We start from the raw sequence: 20,516 nt of genomic DNA, 5'->3' as shown, positions 1-20,516 counted from the left end.
GGTCCTGTGTGAGCCTCACCCTTCCCAGTTTACAGGGTGGGTTTCCCCCACCCTTACTGACCCCTGTGTTGACCTGGGGTCACTATGAGGTCAGGGGTCACCCCACAGCTTTCACTCCACCCCTCCTACCTCTACCCCGGTTGGAATGTCTCCTCCTCAAGTTCCCTCATTCTTTTCCTTAAATCTGCTCCAATATCTAACCTCTCTGCCCCCTCCGGGTCCCGCCGCTGACCAGATCCTGCCCCCGGCATCGAGCCCATCATCGGGGATTAGGTGCGATGAGAGGGGGGCCCTGCCAGTCGGGGGAGCTGTCAGATTGGTTTTCGGGGCCTGGTAGAGCATGAAACCCAGGAGTTTCCTGCCAGGTCTCCCTGCTCACCAAACTCCCTCCCTGGGGATGGCACTGAGGTCATGACACCCCCGCCCCCAGCCAGCCTGGTCCTGGCACCCGGCCCCTCTCTGCATTCCCTCGCTCTCTCCCACCGATCCAGTGTTACCTCACACGCATGAAACACGTGTGGTAGGCGCCATCACTGCGAGACCCACACCGCTTCCCAAAACGGGCGCTAAGCCCACCGGATCGTACGCAGGGCCGCTAAGATTTAATCGCACCGCTCCGGTGCCTGGGACCGCGGGCTCCCAGACTAATTAAAAATGGAATAATTGCTCTTGTCTCTGCCGTAAACTCGATAGCACCATTTAATCAGGGAGTTGTGATTCTTTTTTATAGACTTGACTTCACAGGCAGCCACAGATGCTGTATAAGCTGTAAGCTTCAATGCGTGTGATGGCGTCTGCCTGGAACGCGGCCTGCGTGTGAACACATGGCCATGGGATCGACACGCGCACTCGCAAGCGGCATGGCCCACTCCGCTGGCACGCCAGCATCCATCTCGGCAGACGGAGGTGATTTAAGGACGACTTTGTCTAAATGCACACTACTCTTTTCGCATGATTTTTATCCTACTGGATAAAAATTACAGTCCATTTCATTTTCTTTGATGTATTAAAAAAACCAATTTCTTTTATACTGGAAAGGGTGGGACACATTTATCAAGCTTTTGTACCTATGGGGTAATGCAGTGACTGGGTGTGTGGAAATGCAGTCAGAGGTGTGGATTTAATTCTCATCTAGCTCTATGAGTGTGCAGTTTGCATGTTCTTCATGGGTTACTGTGGGTTTTCTCTGGTTTCCAGTTTAAGAGAGTAGTCAGTCTACATTTTTCCTCTTGGATAATTTTGTGTGTGTGTGTCTGAATACGCCCTGAGAAGGACTGACCTGTACACACTGGGATTGGATCAGCAGCGTGAGAAAGAGATTCATTTTGATTTAACTGCAGATGCAGAACTGTTACTCAGCAGGATGAGACAAATAAAAACGTTTAGGGTGTTAAAAAAAAAATCTCGATTAACCAATGCAATAAACATTGAAATAAAATACTTCTGTCGTGCTTTAAACATCCGGGCCGATAGGGGTAGCAGAGAAGACGTCCCCGGTATAGGCCACCCGCCCCTCGCGGCGGCGCTGAGTTTCGTTTCCTGTCGACGTGTGTCTCCGTTTTCCATTCTTACTTCCTGGATACGTACACAGGGAACCGCGAGAGAGACAAACGTAACGTTCCGAAAACTGATTTTATAACTCGAAGTTCAGTTTTTGTAGAATTAAACTATCGAGAAAATGTTTATCATGTAGCGTGTAAACGCCCGGCACTTGGTGCTTTGTAATGTCGCTGTCTCGGGAAGTCTTGTTATTGGTGTTGGACGGGAAAGGATTCCGCCGAGTTTGACATGCAGAGGAGCTTCGGGGGCACCCAGCTGTATCTGTGTCGTGCTTCATAAAACAAAGAAAATCACAGCTATCGGATCTCCAGCTGAAAACATACTTTGATACAGCACCCCCCCAAAGGGAAAACCCCCCCGAACCGCCGCGGAAATGACGGGCTCAAACTGGGGTCTGATCATGAACGTGGTGAACAGCATCGTCGGCGTGAGCGTGCTAACCATGCCGTTCTGCTTCAAGCAGGTGGGTGAGCTTTGGCATGGCAGGGGTGACAGGGGAAGGCACGACTGAGCCTCCAGTGTCGCCGTTCATGTGCGACAGAGATGTGGGGGAGAAAGGTGTCACAGCTGAGCTAATGCAAATCTGGCATCATTTATGTTTTATCTGAATGTTACGTTTCTAAAACACCCTTGTTTATGCTTGTTGGGCGCGTCACTCCGGTAAAGTTGCTTTGCATCAGCTCTTGGTTGAAGAAATAAGCGAAGAAATGGTGTCGGGGCCACGCTTCAGTTCTCACCGGCCGCCTTGTGTGCGCGCCTGCAGTGCGGGATCGTGCTGGGCACACTGCTGCTCTTCTTCTGCTCCTGGATGACGCACCAGTCCTGTATGTTCCTGGTCCATTCAGCCAGCAGCACCAAGCGCAGGACCTACGCCGGCCTGGGTGAGCTTCCACAACAGTATGACACAATCAGCAGCCGACACCCATGGAGCATTCCGGAGATGCCGCATTAATAACAAAATGCATTATGGTTAGAATTTATTAGTAACCATGCGATAAGTCCATTTCCCAACGATTTCTGTATTTATGTATCTGCAGCTTTTCATGCTTATGGGAAGGCAGGCAAAATGCTGGTGGAGACCAGGTGAGTGTTTACTGCTGTCACTCCACGTTGGTGCCCGTTGCTGCCAGGCAGACTGTACAAGGTGCTTCATTTCAGCCGCCTGCCGTAATTTTCTTGTATTTTGTTTCCAGTCTTGATTATTTAAGGAGAGCAGATGGGGCCGCACTGCAATAAGCAATCTAAAACAGGTGGTGGAATAGGCTGCATGTACTTCAGGGAGACTGGGCTGGTTTTTTAAGACAGTGTTTCCCAATCTGGTGCTCACGGATCCTGGCAGTCTGCGTTTGTCGTCCCTGAGGACCGGGTTGGGAATCACCGGAGGAGGAAAGTTCAGGTTCAGAAAGTAAAAATCCAGACCAAGATTTTGCTTCAACCAAACAGTTGAGTATAAAGAGTCACATTCACAGAGTACTCAACTGGTTGGTTGGATCAAAATCTTGATCTGGACTTGTACTTTTTGGACCTGAACTTTCTACTTCTGAGAAACTGATTTATGAGAGGGAGCGGAGCAGAGTGCCCCCTGGTGGCTGAGTGGCCTTCCTGTCTTGCAGCATGATCGGCCTGATGCTGGGTACCTGCATCGCTTTCTACGTTGTCATCGCTGACCTCGGCTCCAATTTCTTTGCCCAGCTGTTAGGGCTTCAGGTGAGACAGACACATTTTGAGTTTTATCCATTTCCGTTTTCATCACCCTTTTGAAATATCTGTTACATTTTTATGCAATAATTTTTTAATAGTTATATTTTACGCAATTAACTATGTTTGCGCATTTTATTTTTGTATATAAGACAATTTTCTTGTCTTTGTTCTGTGTGCGAATGGTTGTTCGGTGCACGCTGGCGTTTTTGTTCCGATCTGCTGATCCTCCTTGAACCCCGTTTCCTAGGTGACGGGAAGTTTCCGCGTGCTGCTCCTCGTCGCCGTCTCCCTCTTCATCGTGCTGCCGCTCAGCTTGCAGAGGAACATGATGTCTTCCATCCAGTCCTTCTCCGCCATGGCGCTCATGTTCTATGCGCTCTTCATGTTCGTGGTGAGCTGTGTGCCGCCCACAGCCAGGGGGGGAAGCGTATCTCCATAGTAGCTGAGTGCCTATAGCCCCCCCCACCCCCTGCCCCCAAAGCCCAGTAGACTGGCGCCAAACTCGAGAGACATGGTTGCCTTGGTAAGGCTGCATGTGACAGTGATAGAGGTCACCTATCACAGGTACACACACACACACACACACACACACACACGGACACACACGTCCCGCGAATGTGTGTGAATGATGTCACCCCTCTGGCTTCAGAGCAGACTGGCTCTCTGCTTCTTCTCAGAACCAGCGCGGTCCGTCCCCGCCCCTCCCCACCCTCTGGAACCTCTCTCTCGGTCACTGCATCGTCACCACCGTTTAAAGCATTTGTTGTCATGGTTACCGCTCCCCCGGCTGCATGCACCTGTGACATTGTCAAGGGCCAGATGATCCCGCGCAGGATGCTGTTCACCTGCCGCTGGCTGTTAAAGCTCTATAATATTTAATCATGAACTTAATTATGAGCTGCATGCTGATTGGGTAATAATCCTGCCCCACCCCATAACTAACACACTCTTACTGACTGTGGAGCCTCAGCATATTAAAATATTCACAGTACTTGGGTAGAGCATACTTTTTTTTTTTTCTGAATTAACATTTCTAGGATTAATTAGTGGTGTCTGGCTGCTGCGTTGCTCGTGCCTGGCTATCCCCGTCCTGGCCGGGTTGGGCCGGGAGGGGCGGGGGGGGTCTATCCCGGCCACTAACCCTCTCCATGATGTGTCTCCCCCACCCCCCTCCCGTTCCCCGTGGCGCTGCTCCGCCCCTAGATAGTGTTGTCTTCTCTGCGTTACGGCTTCGCGAGTGGCTCATGGGCGGAGCGTGTGCACCTCTGGCGAGGCTCGGGCATCATTCAGTGCCTGCCCATAATCGCCAACACCTTCTGCTGCCATCCGTAAGTAGACCGCAAGCCCCGCCCCCTTCCCCTGACCCCACCACAAGCCACGCCCCCTTCCCCTGACCCCACCTCTTGCTCATGTCTGGTTCCATCCTCTCTTTCTGGGCGTGCGTGTATGTGGGTGCGTGTGTGCGGCGGGCTGGGGGAAGGTCTAAATCTGTACCTACACCCTCGAGCCTGGACACCCCATCACAGCTCGGTCTCTGGGGGATGTCACAGGCGGGAGGTACGGTGGTGGCATCTTGGTTACCTGGGAAACCCTCATCTGAAGCAAATGGCAATCAGAATCATTCCTCTCACTGTGTTGTCCCCCCCGAACAGAAACATACCCACCTCATCTTGCTAGATCATTCTTTTGGTTTCTCCTTTTTGTTCCTAGGGGCCCCTGGTGGCCCTTGAGCCCAGGGTGGCCCCTTGGCTCTGGTGCTTTGGACAGTGTGGTGCTCCGCCGTGAATAGTGCCAGGGCTTATAATCATGGGATCGCTGGCCTGCCCTTCTCTGGTCTCCAGAACCATCCCTTCCTCCGGAGCCCAGAGAGTGGCAGGACTGACCTCTGACCTCGCTGCTCTCCCCTCCCTCGAACGCAGATGGTGCTCTCCTCTTTCAAACATGGTCTCATCAGCGGGCAGTGGGTGAAGCTGGTCACTTACATGCACTGGGACGGCGTCTTTCGCTGCATCCCTATCTGTGGCATGGCATTCGCCTGTCAGTCGTAAGTACCGCTCCTTCCTCTTCCTGCTCCCAAGTATTGAGGTTGGCGGGGGGGAGGGGGGGGGTCAGCTGTCATATGGGACATGTGCTGCCGCACGCTCCCTTTTTAAGCTAAACCCTTTGATCTGTCTTTTAAACCCCACCCCCTGCCTGGGAGAACAGCACACTGATTGGCTAATCCATGTGTGGGCGGGGTCTGTTATATAACTTGCTTACATCTTGCTGTTCCGTTCTGCTACGTGGCTCAGCTGCACCCCCTGTTGGTTTGTTTCCCCCAGACCCTCTTCTCTCTATTGATGCTGTTTCAGGAATAGATGACAGGGTTAAGCATTTACCAGCAGTGTGTGTTTGTAGCTTGTAAGAAAACCTGGCCTAGATATGAGGCTGCCCCCCAGTTGCACCCCCTCCTCATGCCAGTTCTCCTTGGCCCTCCCCCCGAACCGCTCGCGGCGAGGAGCAGCAGGCCAGAAACCGCTTCCAAGTTCTGGCTAGACTTCAGTGGGGCTTCCTGCCCGCTGCCATCTCCCTGGCACCACGTCGCTGTGTGTGTGTGTGTGTGTGTGTGTGTGTGTGGGTGTGGGGTGGGGGGTGGGTAGGGGCGGCGGCGGCGTCACTGTTCTTCCTGGGGGCAGGACTTCTGCAGGCCTCTCAGTACACGATTGGGGGTGGGGGGCATCTGTCATCCTATCTGCACGGTCGGGTCGACCTGACCGAGGCTGTCAGGGTAGGAAGTGGAAAACAGCAACTGTTTCATCTTCAGCCAAGTGAGAGCCGGGTTTTGTTGGGGGTGTGTGTGTGTGTGTGGGGGGTGTCTGTAGATAACAATGAGTAAGCAGATGGGGGGGGGGGGGGTGAGAAGCAATGCTGGGGCAGGGGGGACTGGCTCAGTTCCATGAGTAGGCTGGCTGGAGAGGTACAGTGCACTGTTAGGGTATTGGTTCTCAACCCTGCCCTCTGGGAGCCCCAGACGGGCCATGTTTGAGAAACACTGTGTTAGGGGGGCAGAAAGGGCTCTGGATGGGGGGGGGGTAATCTCAGCCTTGCTCCCCCTCTCCCCTTCCGCATCTGTCTGCCCTCCCTGTCCCACCCCACCCTGTCCCAGCTAATCCCAGCCCACTCTGTCGCCCCCCTGTCCGTCCCTGTCTCCCCCTGTCCGGCCCCGTCGCCCCCTGTCCGGCCCCGTCTCGCCCCCTGCCTGGCCCCCTGTCCCCCCCTGCCTGGCCCCCTGTCCCCCCCTGCCTGGCCCCCTGTCCCCCCTGCCTGGCCCCCTCTCCCCCCCTGCCTGGCCCCCTCTCCCCCCCTGCCTGGCCCCCTGTCCGGCCCTCTGTCCCCCCCTGTCCGGCCCTCTGTCCCCCCCTGTCCGGCCCTCTGTCCCCCCCTGTCCGGCCCCCTGTCCCCCCCTGTCCGGCCCTCTCGCCCCCTGTCCCCCCCTGTCCCCCCTGTCCGGCCCTCTCGCCCCCTGTCCCCCCCTGTCCGGCCCTCTCGCCCCCTGTCCCCCCCTGTCCCCCCTGTCCGGCCCTCTCGCCCCCTGTCCCCCCCTGTCCCCCCCTGTCCGGCCCTCTCGCCCCCTGTCCCCCCCTGTCCCCTATCCTGTCCAGTTTCCTTTTCCTTGTCTTTTGGGTGTCTGCTGAGGGGATGGGTTGATGCCACTCTTGGTCATTGTTGATTTGTTTCCATTATTATTTTTAATTGTTCTTGTCCCCCAAGAGACGTCTGGCTGGTTTATAGACCGCGCCACTGCACCATGGACGCTCCTTGAGGTCTGCGGCACGTGGATGGCTAAGACAGTTGAGCTGGCTAATTAGCTGGATCGTGCCGTTATTACGCTTATGTGTGATTACTGCATGTTCTCTGTAGTCAGATGCAGGACAGGCTGCTGCACAGAACTGAAAACGGTGAAAGTCCCCGGAGTGGTTAAGCGGCTCCATATTTCAGCGGGACGCTGCGATGTGGTCGCTTCCTGAGCCGTGAAATTGTGCGGCACGATGACGCGTGAAACACACAGCCAATCAATAACTCTTGCCCCCCCCCCCCCCTCCCTCGAGCCTTGGCCACTAGTGGCTGGTGGGGCATGGGGGCCGTGGGGCTGACTCCTGCCAATAGCTCACCTGTCCACAAGCACCCCCCCCCAGAGCTGTTTTCACGCGCCGTGCGGGATGGAGTGGCCCTGAGATTGACTGAGGCCGTTTAAGGAGTCCTGTAAAGGCCTGTAAAAATAAGGGGGGGCTATTTTAGGTTTCCCTCCCTCTCAGAGGGGCGGCTCAGCAAAAACCAACTGCCAAGAAACTTTATAAGGTTTTAAAATGTGATCAGCGGCTCAGCTCGGATAGACAGCGGCGGTAAATTCCCCGGCCCGCAGCTAGTGCTCTCACGGGTTGCTGTGGCGACAGCCCCATCATTCCTGTCGCTCTTCAATTCCAAAAAATAACTCGCTTTTAACTGCCCCCCCGCCCACGTCGCTCTATTCCCATTCTCATACCAAACCCTCTCGGCTGTGTGCTTCCGTGTCCCGCACCTGGGGTGTCACATGACCTAAGGGGCGTGGCCTCCAGCCTGACGTCTTTTGGAAACGCTGATGTTGCGCCTGAGGTCTGTGAGTCTGCTTCGTGTGTTTGCTGGTGTCCACGGCAGTTTGAGAACCTCTATCATTTCTTTGCATTTATCTCCTCTCATGTCTAGGTTTGACTCTTTCCAAATTATTATGCTTTTTTTTTTTTTAGAAAGTAAATGTATTTAAAAAAAACATTTTTGGGCGGCTCTACACCTGGCAGCCCTATGCTGCCTAGTGCGTTCTGCGTGCCGTACGATAGGAGCAGTGGTAAAAACTGCTGTACTGCTGTACTGTGTGACCATCTCAGCCTCACGCCTACAAATCAGTGGCATTTTCACATTCTGACGCATGTCCATGTCGACATACAAGCTGTCCGTCGTAAGTCGGGGACGGTTTATGCTGTAAATCTCACCATTGTCTACAGTGTGAGAGCAAGTGTGTGTGTGTGTGTGTCTCTCTGAGACACACATGCATGCGCACACACACACACACACAGGGTGTGTCCCCTCCCTCTCTGCAGGCAGGTCCTGCCCACGTACGACAGCCTGGACGAGCCCTCGGTCAAGCGGATGAGCACCATCTTCACCTACTCCCTGAATGTGGTCACCACCTTCTACATCACAGTGAGTATGGGTAGGCTTAGTCCAGCCACGCGTGACGCAGCGCCCCCTGGAGGCCTGTGCTTTTCTCCGCTCGGGTTCCGGGAGGCTGTAAGTTGAATTGTCCGCGAGTCTTCGGGGGGGGGGGGGGGGTGAGATGGGCAGTGGGCAGTGGGGGCTGCCATTTGAGCAATACTAACAGTCATTATAACAGTGATAGTAATAATGATAGATTAATAATGGTTGCCGTGGTATTAAGGGTTAGGGTGATAAGTAATGCCAAGCGGGCGGCTCGTGCTTCTCGCTCGCTCACCCGGAAACGCCAGCCGTGATTAGCCAGGCTGGTGATGGAGCAGCCAATGAGGGATTGTTGTAATAATAACAGCATCAGGCGTAACCAATCCCGCCCCGCCGCAGGGCCTGGTGTCAGGCGGCGCGGCGTGTAATTATAGGCTTTGGGGATGATTCCTTAAACAGTGTTTTGGGAGGGGGGGGGGGTAGCTGAGGGAGGAGCGAATCAATTAGCCCTGTAGCTTCTGACAGAGCCCACGGCATCTCAATCCAGGTCTGAAGATGAAGAGCAGGGCGTGTGCGTCACTGCATCTGTGCGTCACTGCGTCTGTGCGTCACTGGAGATTTTGTAGCCTCCCCAAGACTCGGGTGAACTTGAGACTGACGTTTTAGACGGGGCTCCCGGGGCGTCATGCCACCTGCTGGCCCGGGGGACCTCTAGCACGTGGAGGGAGCCGAGCTTCCGCCCCCCCCACCCCCCGCTAGCTGCAGGTTTGCCTCGCGTGTCAGTCACAGGTCTGCACTGCGGCCCCACGCTGCGCGGGTGCTGCTGAAACCCCGCAGCGTGTGACTCGGTGAGTGATGTGAGTAATTACGCAGAGTGCTTTTTCTTACCCGGCGTGGTTAATTTCATCCGTGACGCTTCTGTGTTTGAACGCCGGGCGATTCAGGTTCGAATCTTGACCCGACCTGGATCTTTGTAAACGGCGTTGGGGGCGGGAGCGTCCTGGAATGGGGCCACGCGTCAGTCTGCGAGATCGAGACTGGGGGCATCATTTATTTATTTTTTTAAGTGTACAGATGTTGCTCTGCGAGCTGGGCCTCCCTTGTCCTTGCTGTAGGACACTCCTGTTTGTGTGTGATTTGTCCACTCAGCACAAACCCATTACCCCCCCCACCCCCACCCCGAAAAGAAACGCTCAGGGAGCGGATTACATTCTGTGGTTGTCCATCACAGTCGGGCTGTCAGGTGGTGGGGGGGGGTGGTGTTTAGGGCTCAGGATAGCCCCCCCTCCCCGATAGATGACATTGGTCGCACCGTATGTGTCTCTCCAGGTCGGCTTCTTTGGGTACGTGAGCTTCACCGACACCATCGCCGGCAACGTGCTCATGAACTTCCCCTCCAACCTGGTGACGGAGATGATCCGCGTGGGCTTCATGATGTCGGTGGCTGTCGGCTTCCCCATGATGATCCTACCCTGCCGGCAGGCCATCAACACCATGCTCTTTGAGCAGCAGGTCAGCGCCCCCTGGTGGCAGTGCCGGCGTACTGCGCTCAGTTGGGCTCCTAGGCCTCGTCGGACAACATCATCATAAAAACATCCCTCTAGCAGAGAAACTTTGAGCCGTTCAGGTTCCCAGCCCCGTGTAAAGTATTTTATGAAAAGCAGTCATGGTGTGATTACTAGGGAAGATCACAGGGTCAGTGAGGGGATTTCTGTCAGGTCACCCCTCCCCCTAAGCACAGCACCAAAGCAAAGAGCTGAATGGGGGGGGGAGGTGTCCAAGTCTGGGACTGTCCCACGTTTAGGATGTGTGCTCCATTTGCCAACATCCAAATTCCAGAAAGTTCTTCTGTATGAGGCCCCTCCCTATCTGGATGTCTGTGAACTCGCTCTGGACGTAATACTCTCTCTCTCTCTCTCAACCCCCCTACTGATCTTCCTTCTCTTCCCCTTACACCAGCAAAAGGATGGCACTTTCGCTGCTGGGGGGTACATACCACCCCTGCGTTTCAAAATGATCACCCTCTCCATTGTGTTTGGCACCATGCTGGGTGGCATTCTCATTCCCAATGGTGAGTCCCACGGTGAACGAATCAGCATGCGCATGTTGCCATTAGCGCCACCCTGCTGGTGGTGTGGTGCATTGCAGCGTCCAGCGACTGAGCACTGTGTGTTTGGCAATCGTACCACAGGTCGTCCTGTAATCCTGCTTCTCTTTAAATATTTCTCATCTCCTTAGTATGTGTGTGTGGGGGTTGTTTTCCTGGGCAGTGGGGGGGAATCTATAGTGTCTCCTCCTAAGAGGAGCAGAGCCCCTTGTCCATCTGCAAAACAGCCCTGATCCTCTGTCTGTTACCCCTCCCCAGTGGAGACCATTCTGGGCCTGACCGGAGCCACCATGGGAAGCCTCATCTGCTTTATCTGCCCCGCCCTCATCTTCAAGAAGATCCAGAAGAACACCATCAGTGCCCTGGTACCACCACCACTCCCCCCCCCCCCTGCTGGTTATGCCTTCTGCTGGACCTTTGAGAAAACTCCAGAAAAATGCCGAGCTGTGGTTTAGTGCCAACGTTAGTGGACGTGAGGCATTTCAGTGATCCCTCTGTTTCGGAGGGGGGGTCCTTAGTTAAGAGGGGGCTCTTTATGCTCAGTACCGTAAGTGGTCAAATTTTGGAGCCCCACTCAAAAAATCACTTTGGGCCCCCCTAGTGTAGTGACTGTTTGTGGCCAACAGGGGCCCCTCAAACCCGGGGATATAGAGCTCACTGGTGATCAAAGGGGAACCCAGGTTTCGGGGGCAAGGCATGGGGGGGGGGGGGTGATGCTCTCAGCTTTTACAAGCTGTCTATGCCCATACCCGCCAGTGGCCCCACCAGGCGGCAGTGACCTGTTCTCCTCGACGGGATGTAATTACAGCGTGGGGCCGGGCAGGGTGGGCGGTGGATTGGCTGGCGCTGGGACTCGGGCCATGGGGGGGTTATTTACACGGCGCCAGTGCCAGCCCAAGCAGTCGGCCGGTGGCGGCGATCAAGACGGGCAGTGCTGTTGAACTAGAGTCTGGCAGGGTGGGGTGTGTGGTCAAGAGAAGGAGATCAGAGTGCAGAGGGGGTTTGGTGGGGGGGCTTGTTTGGCCCAGACGAGCATGAAGCCCCGTACCCCATCCTTCTCCCGCCAGCCCCCTGCTGGGTGATCTGGGATCCGCAGGAGACAGTGATCATGTGACTGCCGCCTGTCGCCCCCTGCTGGGTGATCTGGGATCCGCAGGAGACAGTGATCATGTGACTGCCGCCTGTCGCCCCCTGCTGGGTGATCTGGGATCCGCAGGAGACAGTGATCATGTGACTGCCGCCTGTCGCCCCCTGCTGGGTGATCTGGGATCCGCAGGAGACAGTGATCATGTGACTGCCGCCTGTCGCCCCCTGCTGGGTGATCTGGGATCCGCAGGAGACAGTGATCATGTGACTGCCGCCCCTGCCTGTTGACTTTGGCCCATGAAAGTGGTCTTGCTGTGTGTGGGGGTGGGACTGATTCTGGGGTTTTGTATATCTGTGGAATATGCTTTGGGCCCCCACTGCCCAGGGGCAGATAAAAGCCTTTATATGCTTCAGCTTGTTTATCAGTGTGTCCCCCTCCCCACCCCCCCAGTCAAGGTTGTCTGTTAAACAACCGCAGACTCCGTAAAGTCACGTCTCAACTAAGCTGGTGGGGGTGGGGTGGGGGGGTTCCACAGCTGCCACACCCCCTCAAGAGGCTCGTCCTGAAAGCCATCTTTTGGGGGGGTTGGCTGGGAGGGGGTGGAGCAGACCTTAATGTGGGTGCCAGGCTGTGTCAGTGCACCCCCCCACCCCCACAGTAGTTCTGACTGGGAAGAGATAAGAAGCAAAACTAGGCGGGGGGGGGGGGGACATAGGGGCTCCCCTTACTTGTCCTGAGCAGCTAGATACTCATTTTTTGGTGGCCCTCAAAAATTTCCCATGTCTTCTCCCCGTTTTGGAAACGTTTTCCTATTTGCAGTATCCTTACAGGTATGTGTCTCTCTCCCCCCCCAGCTGGTGCTCTGGGTTGGCCTGGGCATCCTCCTCATCAGCACCTTCACTACGGTCTCTGTATCGATGGTGCAGAGTCACAGACTGCCACCCCCTCCAGCCCCCATGCCTGGGGGCAATTCCAAGCCTGACCTGGGCCAGGCTGAGCTGCCACAGCTGCAGACAGGTTAGAGACTGGGGGGGGGATGTCCCTCTGGCAGCCCTCGGTTACATCCTGGGGCTCAAGGGGGAGGGTAAACGGTGGCGGGGGGGGGGGGGGGGGGGGGGATGGAGAGCAATGACTGTTTATAGCGCTTGCTGTAGAAGAGGCGTAAATTTCAGTCTCTGGGTGTCATGCGGGGGGGGGGGGGGGGGGGGGGGCTGCAGCCCAAGGACAATTTAGCGGCTTCGCTCTGTCTGCTGGACTGGATGTGTGTGTATTTACGTCATTTTGGGGAACAATGTCCCCGCAATGTGATAAAACCTGTTACTTTTTAGCTTGTGGAGACATTTTTCAGGTCCCCCCCCCAATATAAACCTCAATTTTACAGAAATCTGTGCATGCAATCAAAACGCCAAAAATACCAGGAGTCTTGTATTTCACTTAAGGCTGAGGCTGGGTGGGGGTTAAGGTCACATTTAGGGTTATGCCCAGCGGCAAGAATGGAAATATAGATACTTTATCTGTGTGTGTGTGTGTGTTTGTGTGTCTGTAATTATTCACATGCTCCCTGTAATGGGACCCAGCTGAGGAGCTGCCCCCCCCCCCACCCGAAACGTATAAACAAACAGCAGGGTGAGAATCAAGGCGCAATCTGTTACCTGTCAGCGCAAACCTAATTAAACGTTGTTTCGAATTAAACGATAATTAGAGCAACAAAAGCCGGCAGCCGCTTAAGCTTTTATAAACATCGCGTGCCGGCATGATGGGAGTCGACAGCGCTGGGGGGGGAGGGGGCATCCACTTTTATCCTGCTTCCGATAATGTCTGACAGTCCTCCTTCCGGATAAACAAAGGTGTGCCTTTGCCCCTCCCTGTGCTGATTGGCTGGCCTGGTGGGTGTGGCTCATATATAACAATGTTTGGGGTTATGGGGCAAAGGAGTGGCACACGCTTGTATGGGTGCCGGGCCAAACACTGAATCGGGTGTCTGTGACAGATGCGGTCGTTAGCATTTCTCACAACGCACTGGCATGCGATAAAAAGCATGACTGTATATGAAATGTCCCTTTGATCTCTGAGTAGTTCGGGGTGCTCTTGTGTCTGAGCCTTGCTGGGAGGGTGCTGCCATCTAGTGGCCATAATGTGCAGGTGGCTGCTGTCTGAGCCCAAACGTTCAGCGTGGCCAGATGTTTGTTTGCCACTGCTTTGGAAAGACTTGTCAGCTAGTCATTAGTCTGTTCATCAAAACTGGTTCTGACGCTGCTTAATGACAATATAACCTGTAAGCAGATATAAATAAATATCTGGTTTAGTGAACAGAAGGCTGCCTTTTCCTTTCGTGCTTTTGTGCTGCTTCCAGTGTTGCGATTGGCCCCAGTCCACGTTCACTTTCTCCGCCCCCTTTCCCAAATGATTCCCCCTCCATGTGTGACTGTCCCTCCCCTTTTCGTCCACAGTCAAGAATGTGGTTCTGGACAAGCCAATGGAGAAACAGGAGGAGCAGGTGAACCCCGCACGGCCCGCGGGGGGGGGCGAGCCCCCAGAACCTCCCCAGATCAAAGTTCCCATGGAGATTCCAGAAAGAAAGAAGGGGCAGGAGGTGCAGCTGGACCGGCCGGACGCAGGTCAGTCATGGACGGGAGTCATAACGGAGTCAGCGGTACTCCCAGATTAATATCGTACAATACAACGATGTTCCGTAATGGCGCCGATTAGCATTAGCATTCATGCTAAGATTGATCCGTCCCTGAAATTCCCTGTACTTATTCAGTCGTGTAACTCTTCCGTGATGGGGCCGTTTGTCCCTTATGCTTATGGACCCCCTCCCCCCCCCCCCACCCACATCCTTGCACACAGGCATAGCCATGCCGGATGGAGAGGCCCATCGCCATGAGCCCCCAATTCCTCACGACAAGGTGATGGTGGATGAGAGAAAAGACAAGGACGAGCTGGAGGAGGAGGTCAAGGCAGCAGATGAAGGGAAGGACTCTGAGCAGGGGGTGGGGCATCTCCAGGGGGTGGAGCATGTGCAGGGGGTGGAGCTAGAGAAGAAACTTGCAGAGGTCCCAAAGCCAGACGACATGGCCAACGCTGCTGTGGAGAAACAGGAGCATGACACACCACCTTACAAGGACCTGGACAGAGTGCCTGAGGGGAACAGGGTGCATGCTGGGAAGGATGGCGCCCAGGACAGGAGAAAAGGAGTAGAGGACAGGGCCCCGGCGGTGTCTTCTGAGAAACGTGAGTGTTTTCTCTGGGGTGGCTCTGCACGGCCGGGGCAGCCCGGTGGTCCGCTCACTGATCTTTCCATCGCTTTCCGTTCAGGTGACCATCACCCTCCCCCTGCCGCAGAAGAAGACCCCCGTGTCCCGGTTGTGGAGCCCAAGGACAAGGAGGAAGGGAAGGAGGCTGCTGTGGAGGGTGAGCCGGGTATCATTTTTGTCAGGCAGAGAGGCGGAGGTAATGAAAGCCTGTTCAGTCTCCAGGGTTTGCCAGAGCATGGCAGATCTGCAAGGTCAGAGTGGTCAGGCTGTGATAAGGAGTAGAGGCAGGTGTGTGTGTGTGCGCGCGTCCCAGCCGCGCGTGTGTGTGTGTGCGCGCGTCCCAGCCGCGCGCGCGTGTGTGTGCGTGTCCCAGCTGCGTGTGCGTGTCTCTGCACACGCTTTCGGTCATTGGAGGCGTTTCTAACCCGCCCTTCATTTAGCTTGTATCTCTTCGATGACGTTAGAGCGCTGCTGGGTACAGAGAGACCAGCTCAGTTTTCCCCTGGGGAGGGGGTTCTCCCTCTTATCTGAGGAATCAGATGGGCCATTTCTGTTTATTTCAGGCTTTGACAAAAAGCTTCAAGGCCGTTTTAAGCTCGCTGTGCAGCTGGAGGGCAATGTGGTGCTTTACAGTCCCTCACTGACCACATAACAGACCTGCAGGCTCTACAACCCCCCAGAAAACAAGAAAAAACCCCCCAGAAAAGGCACATTTAGCAAGCGGCTCGCCTGGGGAGGCTCTTCATTGGGCCTCTCTGATCACTGCTGTTCTGGAGCAGAATGAAAGATTGGTTCAGGCACCCCATATAACCCAAACGGAATGCAGTGAAAAAACCACAGGCCGTCCCCGACTGCTCTGACTGTATAATTCTAGGGTGGCTGGGTCGCTGTTGCTCTCCACGTCTGTGACAGCAAACGTAAGCTATATGAGTGTGTCACACAGCCTGCACTATTTTATTTTGCCACTAATTCTGGAGAAACCCAGGAATTACACAGGGGTGACACAGGCATCACGTTTCTCTGTGCGATGCAGGCTCTGCTCCGTCACCCTTTGCCTGTGCTCTGAGCGCCAGTGGTGGGAGTCTGACTTCTCTCTCTGATCTCTGCAGATGTCTTGTCACTCCTACTTTCTCCTGCTCACTTCTCTCCTTCTGGTCTCTCCTCCCCTCTCCGCCTGCTCTGCGCCGGAACCCGGCCGCAGCGAGTAAACGGCGCGGTACAAGTACGGACTTTTCCATCTGCTTCTGCTGCTTGGCAAAGGCCTCATTGGCTCTCCGTCTTGGAAGCTGCACTGTCCTGCAATTTTCATGTCTTCAGATGATTAGGTGTCAGGCAGTGACATCATGGTGGACTGTGTTCTCCATGATTTCCCACTGCTCTCCAGTTCAGCTGTTGTATAGGGACCCTCCCAATGCGAGCGATGTTTCCCAACCCAGTCCTCTGGGACCCCCAGAGAATCCACATTTTTGCTCCCCCCCAACTAACAGCTAATCAAGAACACTGTTACAGGTATGTTGGGAGCTGGGAGGGAGCAAAAATGTAGACTGTTGGTTCCCAAGGAACCAGGTTCAGAAATGATGCCCTAGAGCAGAGTTTGGTAATTCAGGTCCAGAGAGTTAAAGTCCAGACCGGGATTTTGTTTCAACCATCCAGTTGAGTTCTTTGTGACTGCTCAACTGGTTGGTTGAAACAAAATCCCGGTCTGGACTTTAACTCTCTGGACCTGAGTTATACAACTCTGCCTAGAGGAAGTAAACATGCAAACCATGATGCAGTTACAATTTCTAAAGTCACTGTTGGGGGTGGGGGCAATACATGTGAGAATAGGAGATGGAATGCTAGGAGTGGCTTGAGGGCCGGGCCCCCCCTGGCATGACCCTCACGTTGGCTCTCTTACGCCCCCCTCCTGTCATCCAGAGGGTCAGCTGGACCATGCAGAGATCCTGCAGGTGATCAAGGAGCAGCAACAGAAGCTACTGGACCAGCAGGAGAAGCTGCTAGCCGCCTTCGAGGAGCAGCACAAGGAGAAGCAGCAGCAGGGGGGGGTGGGCGGAGGGGGGGGGCAGCAGCAAAGAGGAGCAGGTGAGCACCAGCATGCGGCCGCAGCGAGCAGATGCACGCCCACACAGAGGGTGGGGCTACAGTCAAAGAGTAATGTTTAGGCACTGAGATCCATGTTTGTTTCCCCCCCAAAGAAGGACAGCCAGACCCAGAGGCAGAGCAGAACCGGAAGGAGAAGCTGCAGCCTGCGGATGGAGGAGTGAAGGTCAAAGAGATTGGCCCAGATACTCAGGAGCATGTGCAAGAGGTTGTTGCTCAGCCAGCCAATAAGGTGGTGAAGGAAGGGGTGGCTGGACCTCTGGGGGGCGCCATGCACCCCGATCCCCAAGTGCCCAGTTCCAGGCCTGCGAAGCAGGAGGTGATTGTAGACGGGGCTGTGGAACAGCCACGAAAGGAGATGGGGGCCAGGGGGGTACCACTGGTACAGAAGCCCCCCCCAGGAGAAGCCCAGGCCGACGCCCAACCTAAGATCAAACAGGGGGGTGACGTTGGCGGGGCCGGGGTGAAAGCGGGGGCTGTGGACCATCCGGAGGTGGAGAGGATTAACAGGGAGCTGGAAAAGCAGGAGAAGAAGGTGGACAATGAGCCGGAGAAGGAGAGGGGCCAAAAAGATGTGGGGGGAGAACAGGGGCCGGGGCTGGAGCTCCACGAGGGGGCTGCCCCACAGCAGCCTGTCGTCGAGGCCCCAGGTGGTGCTGCCAAGAATGCGGGTGGAGTACAGGAAGGGGAGGACCAGCCAATCAAAAAGGGTGGAAGAGACCTGAAGCAAAGCATCCAATCACAGGCAGAGGTGGAGAGGAAGGAGATGCCCATCGAGCAGGGGGGCCCTGTGAGTAAGGAGGCCCAGGAGGGTGATAATCATCACCTGGAGGAGCTGGACCTGAAGAGGAGGCGACGCGAGGTTGGGCCCGGGGGTGTCCCAGGGCTGGAGCCCCTGCTGGAACTGGGTGGATCTGATCTTCACGCTGCCCTGGAGGGACAGCTCCTGGGGGGGGCACTGGTCCACACCCGGCAAATCAAAGAGGCCACACACACTGAAAAGGAGAGATAACACCTCCTCCTGCTCCTCCACCTCCTCCTGCTCCTCCACCTCCTCCTCCCTCACACAGCTGTTTTTAGTATTCACATGTGGCCCTTCAGCAGGAGGACCCTGGGGAGGGGGCCTGTGTGTGGACGCGTGGGTCAGAGGGACTTCGGGTTTCTCCTTCCTCCTGGTGGGTCTCTCCCTTCCTCCTGGTGGGTCTCTCCCTTCCTCCTGGGGGGTCTCTCCCTTCCTCCTGGGGGGTCTCTCCCTTCCTGTCTGGGCCGTGCGTCCTCTGCCCTCTCCCTCCAGGTCGGCTGGGGTGCGGGTGGCAGCTCGCAGGAGATCAGCGGCTCTACTCCTTGCTCTTTGGAGCCTGACACCTGGTATCTCCTGTCTGGTCTTCGTCCAGTCCGAGCCCCGAGCACGGACGCCACACGCCACTTCTCCATAGCTCAGTGACTGAACCCTTCCGTGACTTTGCCTTAAGCTGTGGCACTTATCTGTAAACCCGCCTGCCCCAGGTGGCTGGTTCGCCACGACCTGATTCACGTGACGTCACCTGATGCAGTATGACTGCATCCTGTATTTCTGAGCCCTGGGTTACCTCCCTGTCCCCCTCCCCCCCACCTGGATATCTCCTATTTTTCCAAAGACCTTCAATCACTGATATTTTTATAACGGATCTTGCTTTATAGTCGATCTGTGTATTTTACACCCAGGAGCGATTTAGGACCAAAAGCTTTATGAAACTCTGTGCAGTTTGCTTTCAAGGAGGGGGGCTGCTTTGATTTGTTAGGATTTGTTTTATTATGTCAGACATCAGTCTACTTGAGTTAGGTCAGTTTAAGAACTTAAATATTCTCATTAGTGCTGCAGTGGCTCGTTTAGTCTGACTCTTCCTATTTAAATGTTACGCCTCTCGTTTTTCAAAGGATCACAGTCCTTTTGAGGTCATCGTTGAATTTCACATGCACTCCCCTGCAGAGTAATCGTTTCCAGTACAATGTTGAATATTCCAGTGTAAATACAGGACCAGCTGAGTACTTGGATTCACACCTAAACTGTAGGACAGTTGGGTGCATCTCCAGAGGGGATGAGACTGAACAGAAGATTTGTCGCTGGGGTGAGGGGGGGCGGTGTTCTATGGAGTTTCCCTTCAAGCCGTAGCATCCAGCACCTCCAGTATCCCAGCATTCCACATTCTCTTCTTCTGAATGTTCTTCCACCCTGTGCCTTAATATAAATGTACATTTATACACTGTGCTTCAGGGACTTGTGTAAAATGGGGTGTTTCCCATGCCTGTTATTGTTACGGTGTTTGGGGGCTTTCTGCCTTTAAGTGCCTGTGTCATCATGTAAACATTTCTTTTTGTTTGTTGTGTGCATGTACACATTAGAACATGCTAGACATTCCAAGAGATCCAGACAGATTCACTTTCAATTCATAAGGTCATAATTAACTTTGCCCCCCAAGAACTGCTGTTGAGGGACAAACTGTAAGCATATGTAGTGTTTAGTGTGTCTGTGAGCATCTGTGATGGTTTGGCTGAAAATTGGCCTCTCTATGTTGTTTCATAGAAAACCAAATGATCCGCACAAAGTTACCAAAAAAGGACGTTTGTAAATGGAGAAAGTCCTGTGATTAGGTGATAAACTGTATTTGAGTCCTACAGCATTGAAAAACTAATTTAAAACAAAGATCTCAATAAATAATGTTCTTTAAAAATGCTTGATCCTGTTATTATTCTCTATGAAATTGTAGCTATAGGGGTGATTGTCAGTTTCTCACTGATTTTTTTTTTTTAAGTTTCTTTTAATCTAAGGTGGCCATTCATACGTACGAGAAAAACCCGCTGGAGGGAAGATGGAAAGCCCGTGAAGATTGTCCACCTTCTTGGCAAAATATGCGTCATTAAAAAGACAAAAAAAAAAAAAACTCCCCTCGTCGAAGAATAAAGGCAGGAATTGGTAGAATCCATCCTCTGGTGAATTGTAAACCATCATTAGCGAGTCGGTGAGACAAAAATGATTAAAAACAGGCCGTCCCAGGGTATCGCCCTTCAAAGGCAGAGTCTGACGTTAAAAAACAACCCAAACGGCCAGTTCTAATTTCCAAGCTCTCCGAGCTAAAGTCCTGTCACAAGTCATTAGTGACGGGTTTTACGGCCGTGCCGCCATTTACATCTCGCTAACGAGGGAGTGCGGGGCCCCGCAGCGGAGCCGCTAATGAGACGGCGCAGCGTAATCAGTCTGCCTGGAGTCCGGCTGCAGGTCGCGTCCCCTATCAATTAAGCTGCTTTTCATGTGTCCGTCCTGAACATCGCGGTTCATATCTCAGCGCGTATGGCTGCCGCCCCCGTGACCCAGCACCGGATGCAAGGTGCGCGTCACCACTGCCAGCCCCATCTTTCTACAATGAGCATGCCTCTGATAACGACCACCAATGATAGCATATTTGAAGTTAGAAAAGATCGTAAAGTTGACCAGCAAGCAGTCACGTTATTCTGT

The 20,516-nt window shown here is 54.3% G+C and overlaps 1 protein-coding gene across 5 annotated transcripts; it reads left to right on the top strand.

Moving 5' to 3' along the window:
* The first annotated feature begins 1,532 nt into the window (after positions 1–1,532).
* On the top strand, positions 1,533–19,734 carry slc38a10 (solute carrier family 38 member 10). Of its 5 annotated transcripts, none has more exons than XM_023820349.2 (17): positions 1,533–2,023; positions 2,324–2,441; positions 2,598–2,643; positions 3,174–3,267; positions 3,509–3,652; positions 5,181–5,305; positions 8,376–8,478; positions 9,802–9,984; positions 10,432–10,543; positions 10,838–10,944; positions 12,521–12,683; positions 14,117–14,284; positions 14,517–14,900; positions 14,985–15,080; positions 16,125–16,145; positions 16,841–17,005; positions 17,119–19,734. In XM_023820349.2, exons 1-17 carry the CDS (start codon positions 1,934–1,936, stop codon positions 18,033–18,035), a joined length of 3,036 nt encoding a protein of 1,011 aa, XP_023676117.2. In that variant the 5' UTR covers positions 1,533–1,933; the 3' UTR covers positions 18,036–19,734. The 5 variants fall into 5 exon arrangements, with proteins under 5 accessions (XP_023676117.2, XP_023676118.2, XP_023676121.2 ...); XM_023820350.2 differs by lacking the exon at positions 5,181–5,305 and adding an exon at positions 4,465–4,589; XM_023820353.2 differs by having other exon boundaries at positions 2,227–2,441.
* The last annotated feature ends 782 nt before the right edge of the window (positions 19,735–20,516 follow it).

This window comes from Paramormyrops kingsleyae, chromosome 20 (assembly GCF_048594095.1).
Source record: "Paramormyrops kingsleyae isolate MSU_618 chromosome 20, PKINGS_0.4, whole genome shotgun sequence".
NCBI lineage: Eukaryota > Metazoa > Chordata > Actinopteri > Osteoglossiformes > Mormyridae > Paramormyrops > Paramormyrops kingsleyae.
Note: the sequence above shows the minus strand (reverse complement) of the source record. Positions and strands in the feature narration are given on the sequence as shown.

Excerpts from the sequence above, each read along its gene's own strand:
- slc38a10 (XM_023820349.2), top strand. The coding sequence starts at position 1,934 with ATGACGGGCTCAAACTGGGGTCTGATCATGAACGTGGTGAACAGCATC. Across the intron at positions 3,653-5,180 it reads ATGCGCTCTTCATGTTCGTG|ATGGTGCTCTCCTCTTTCAA; the intron begins GTGAGCTGTGTG and ends CCTCGAACGCAG. Across the intron at positions 8,479-9,801 it reads TCACCACCTTCTACATCACA|GTCGGCTTCTTTGGGTACGT; the intron begins GTGAGTATGGGT and ends GTGTCTCTCCAG.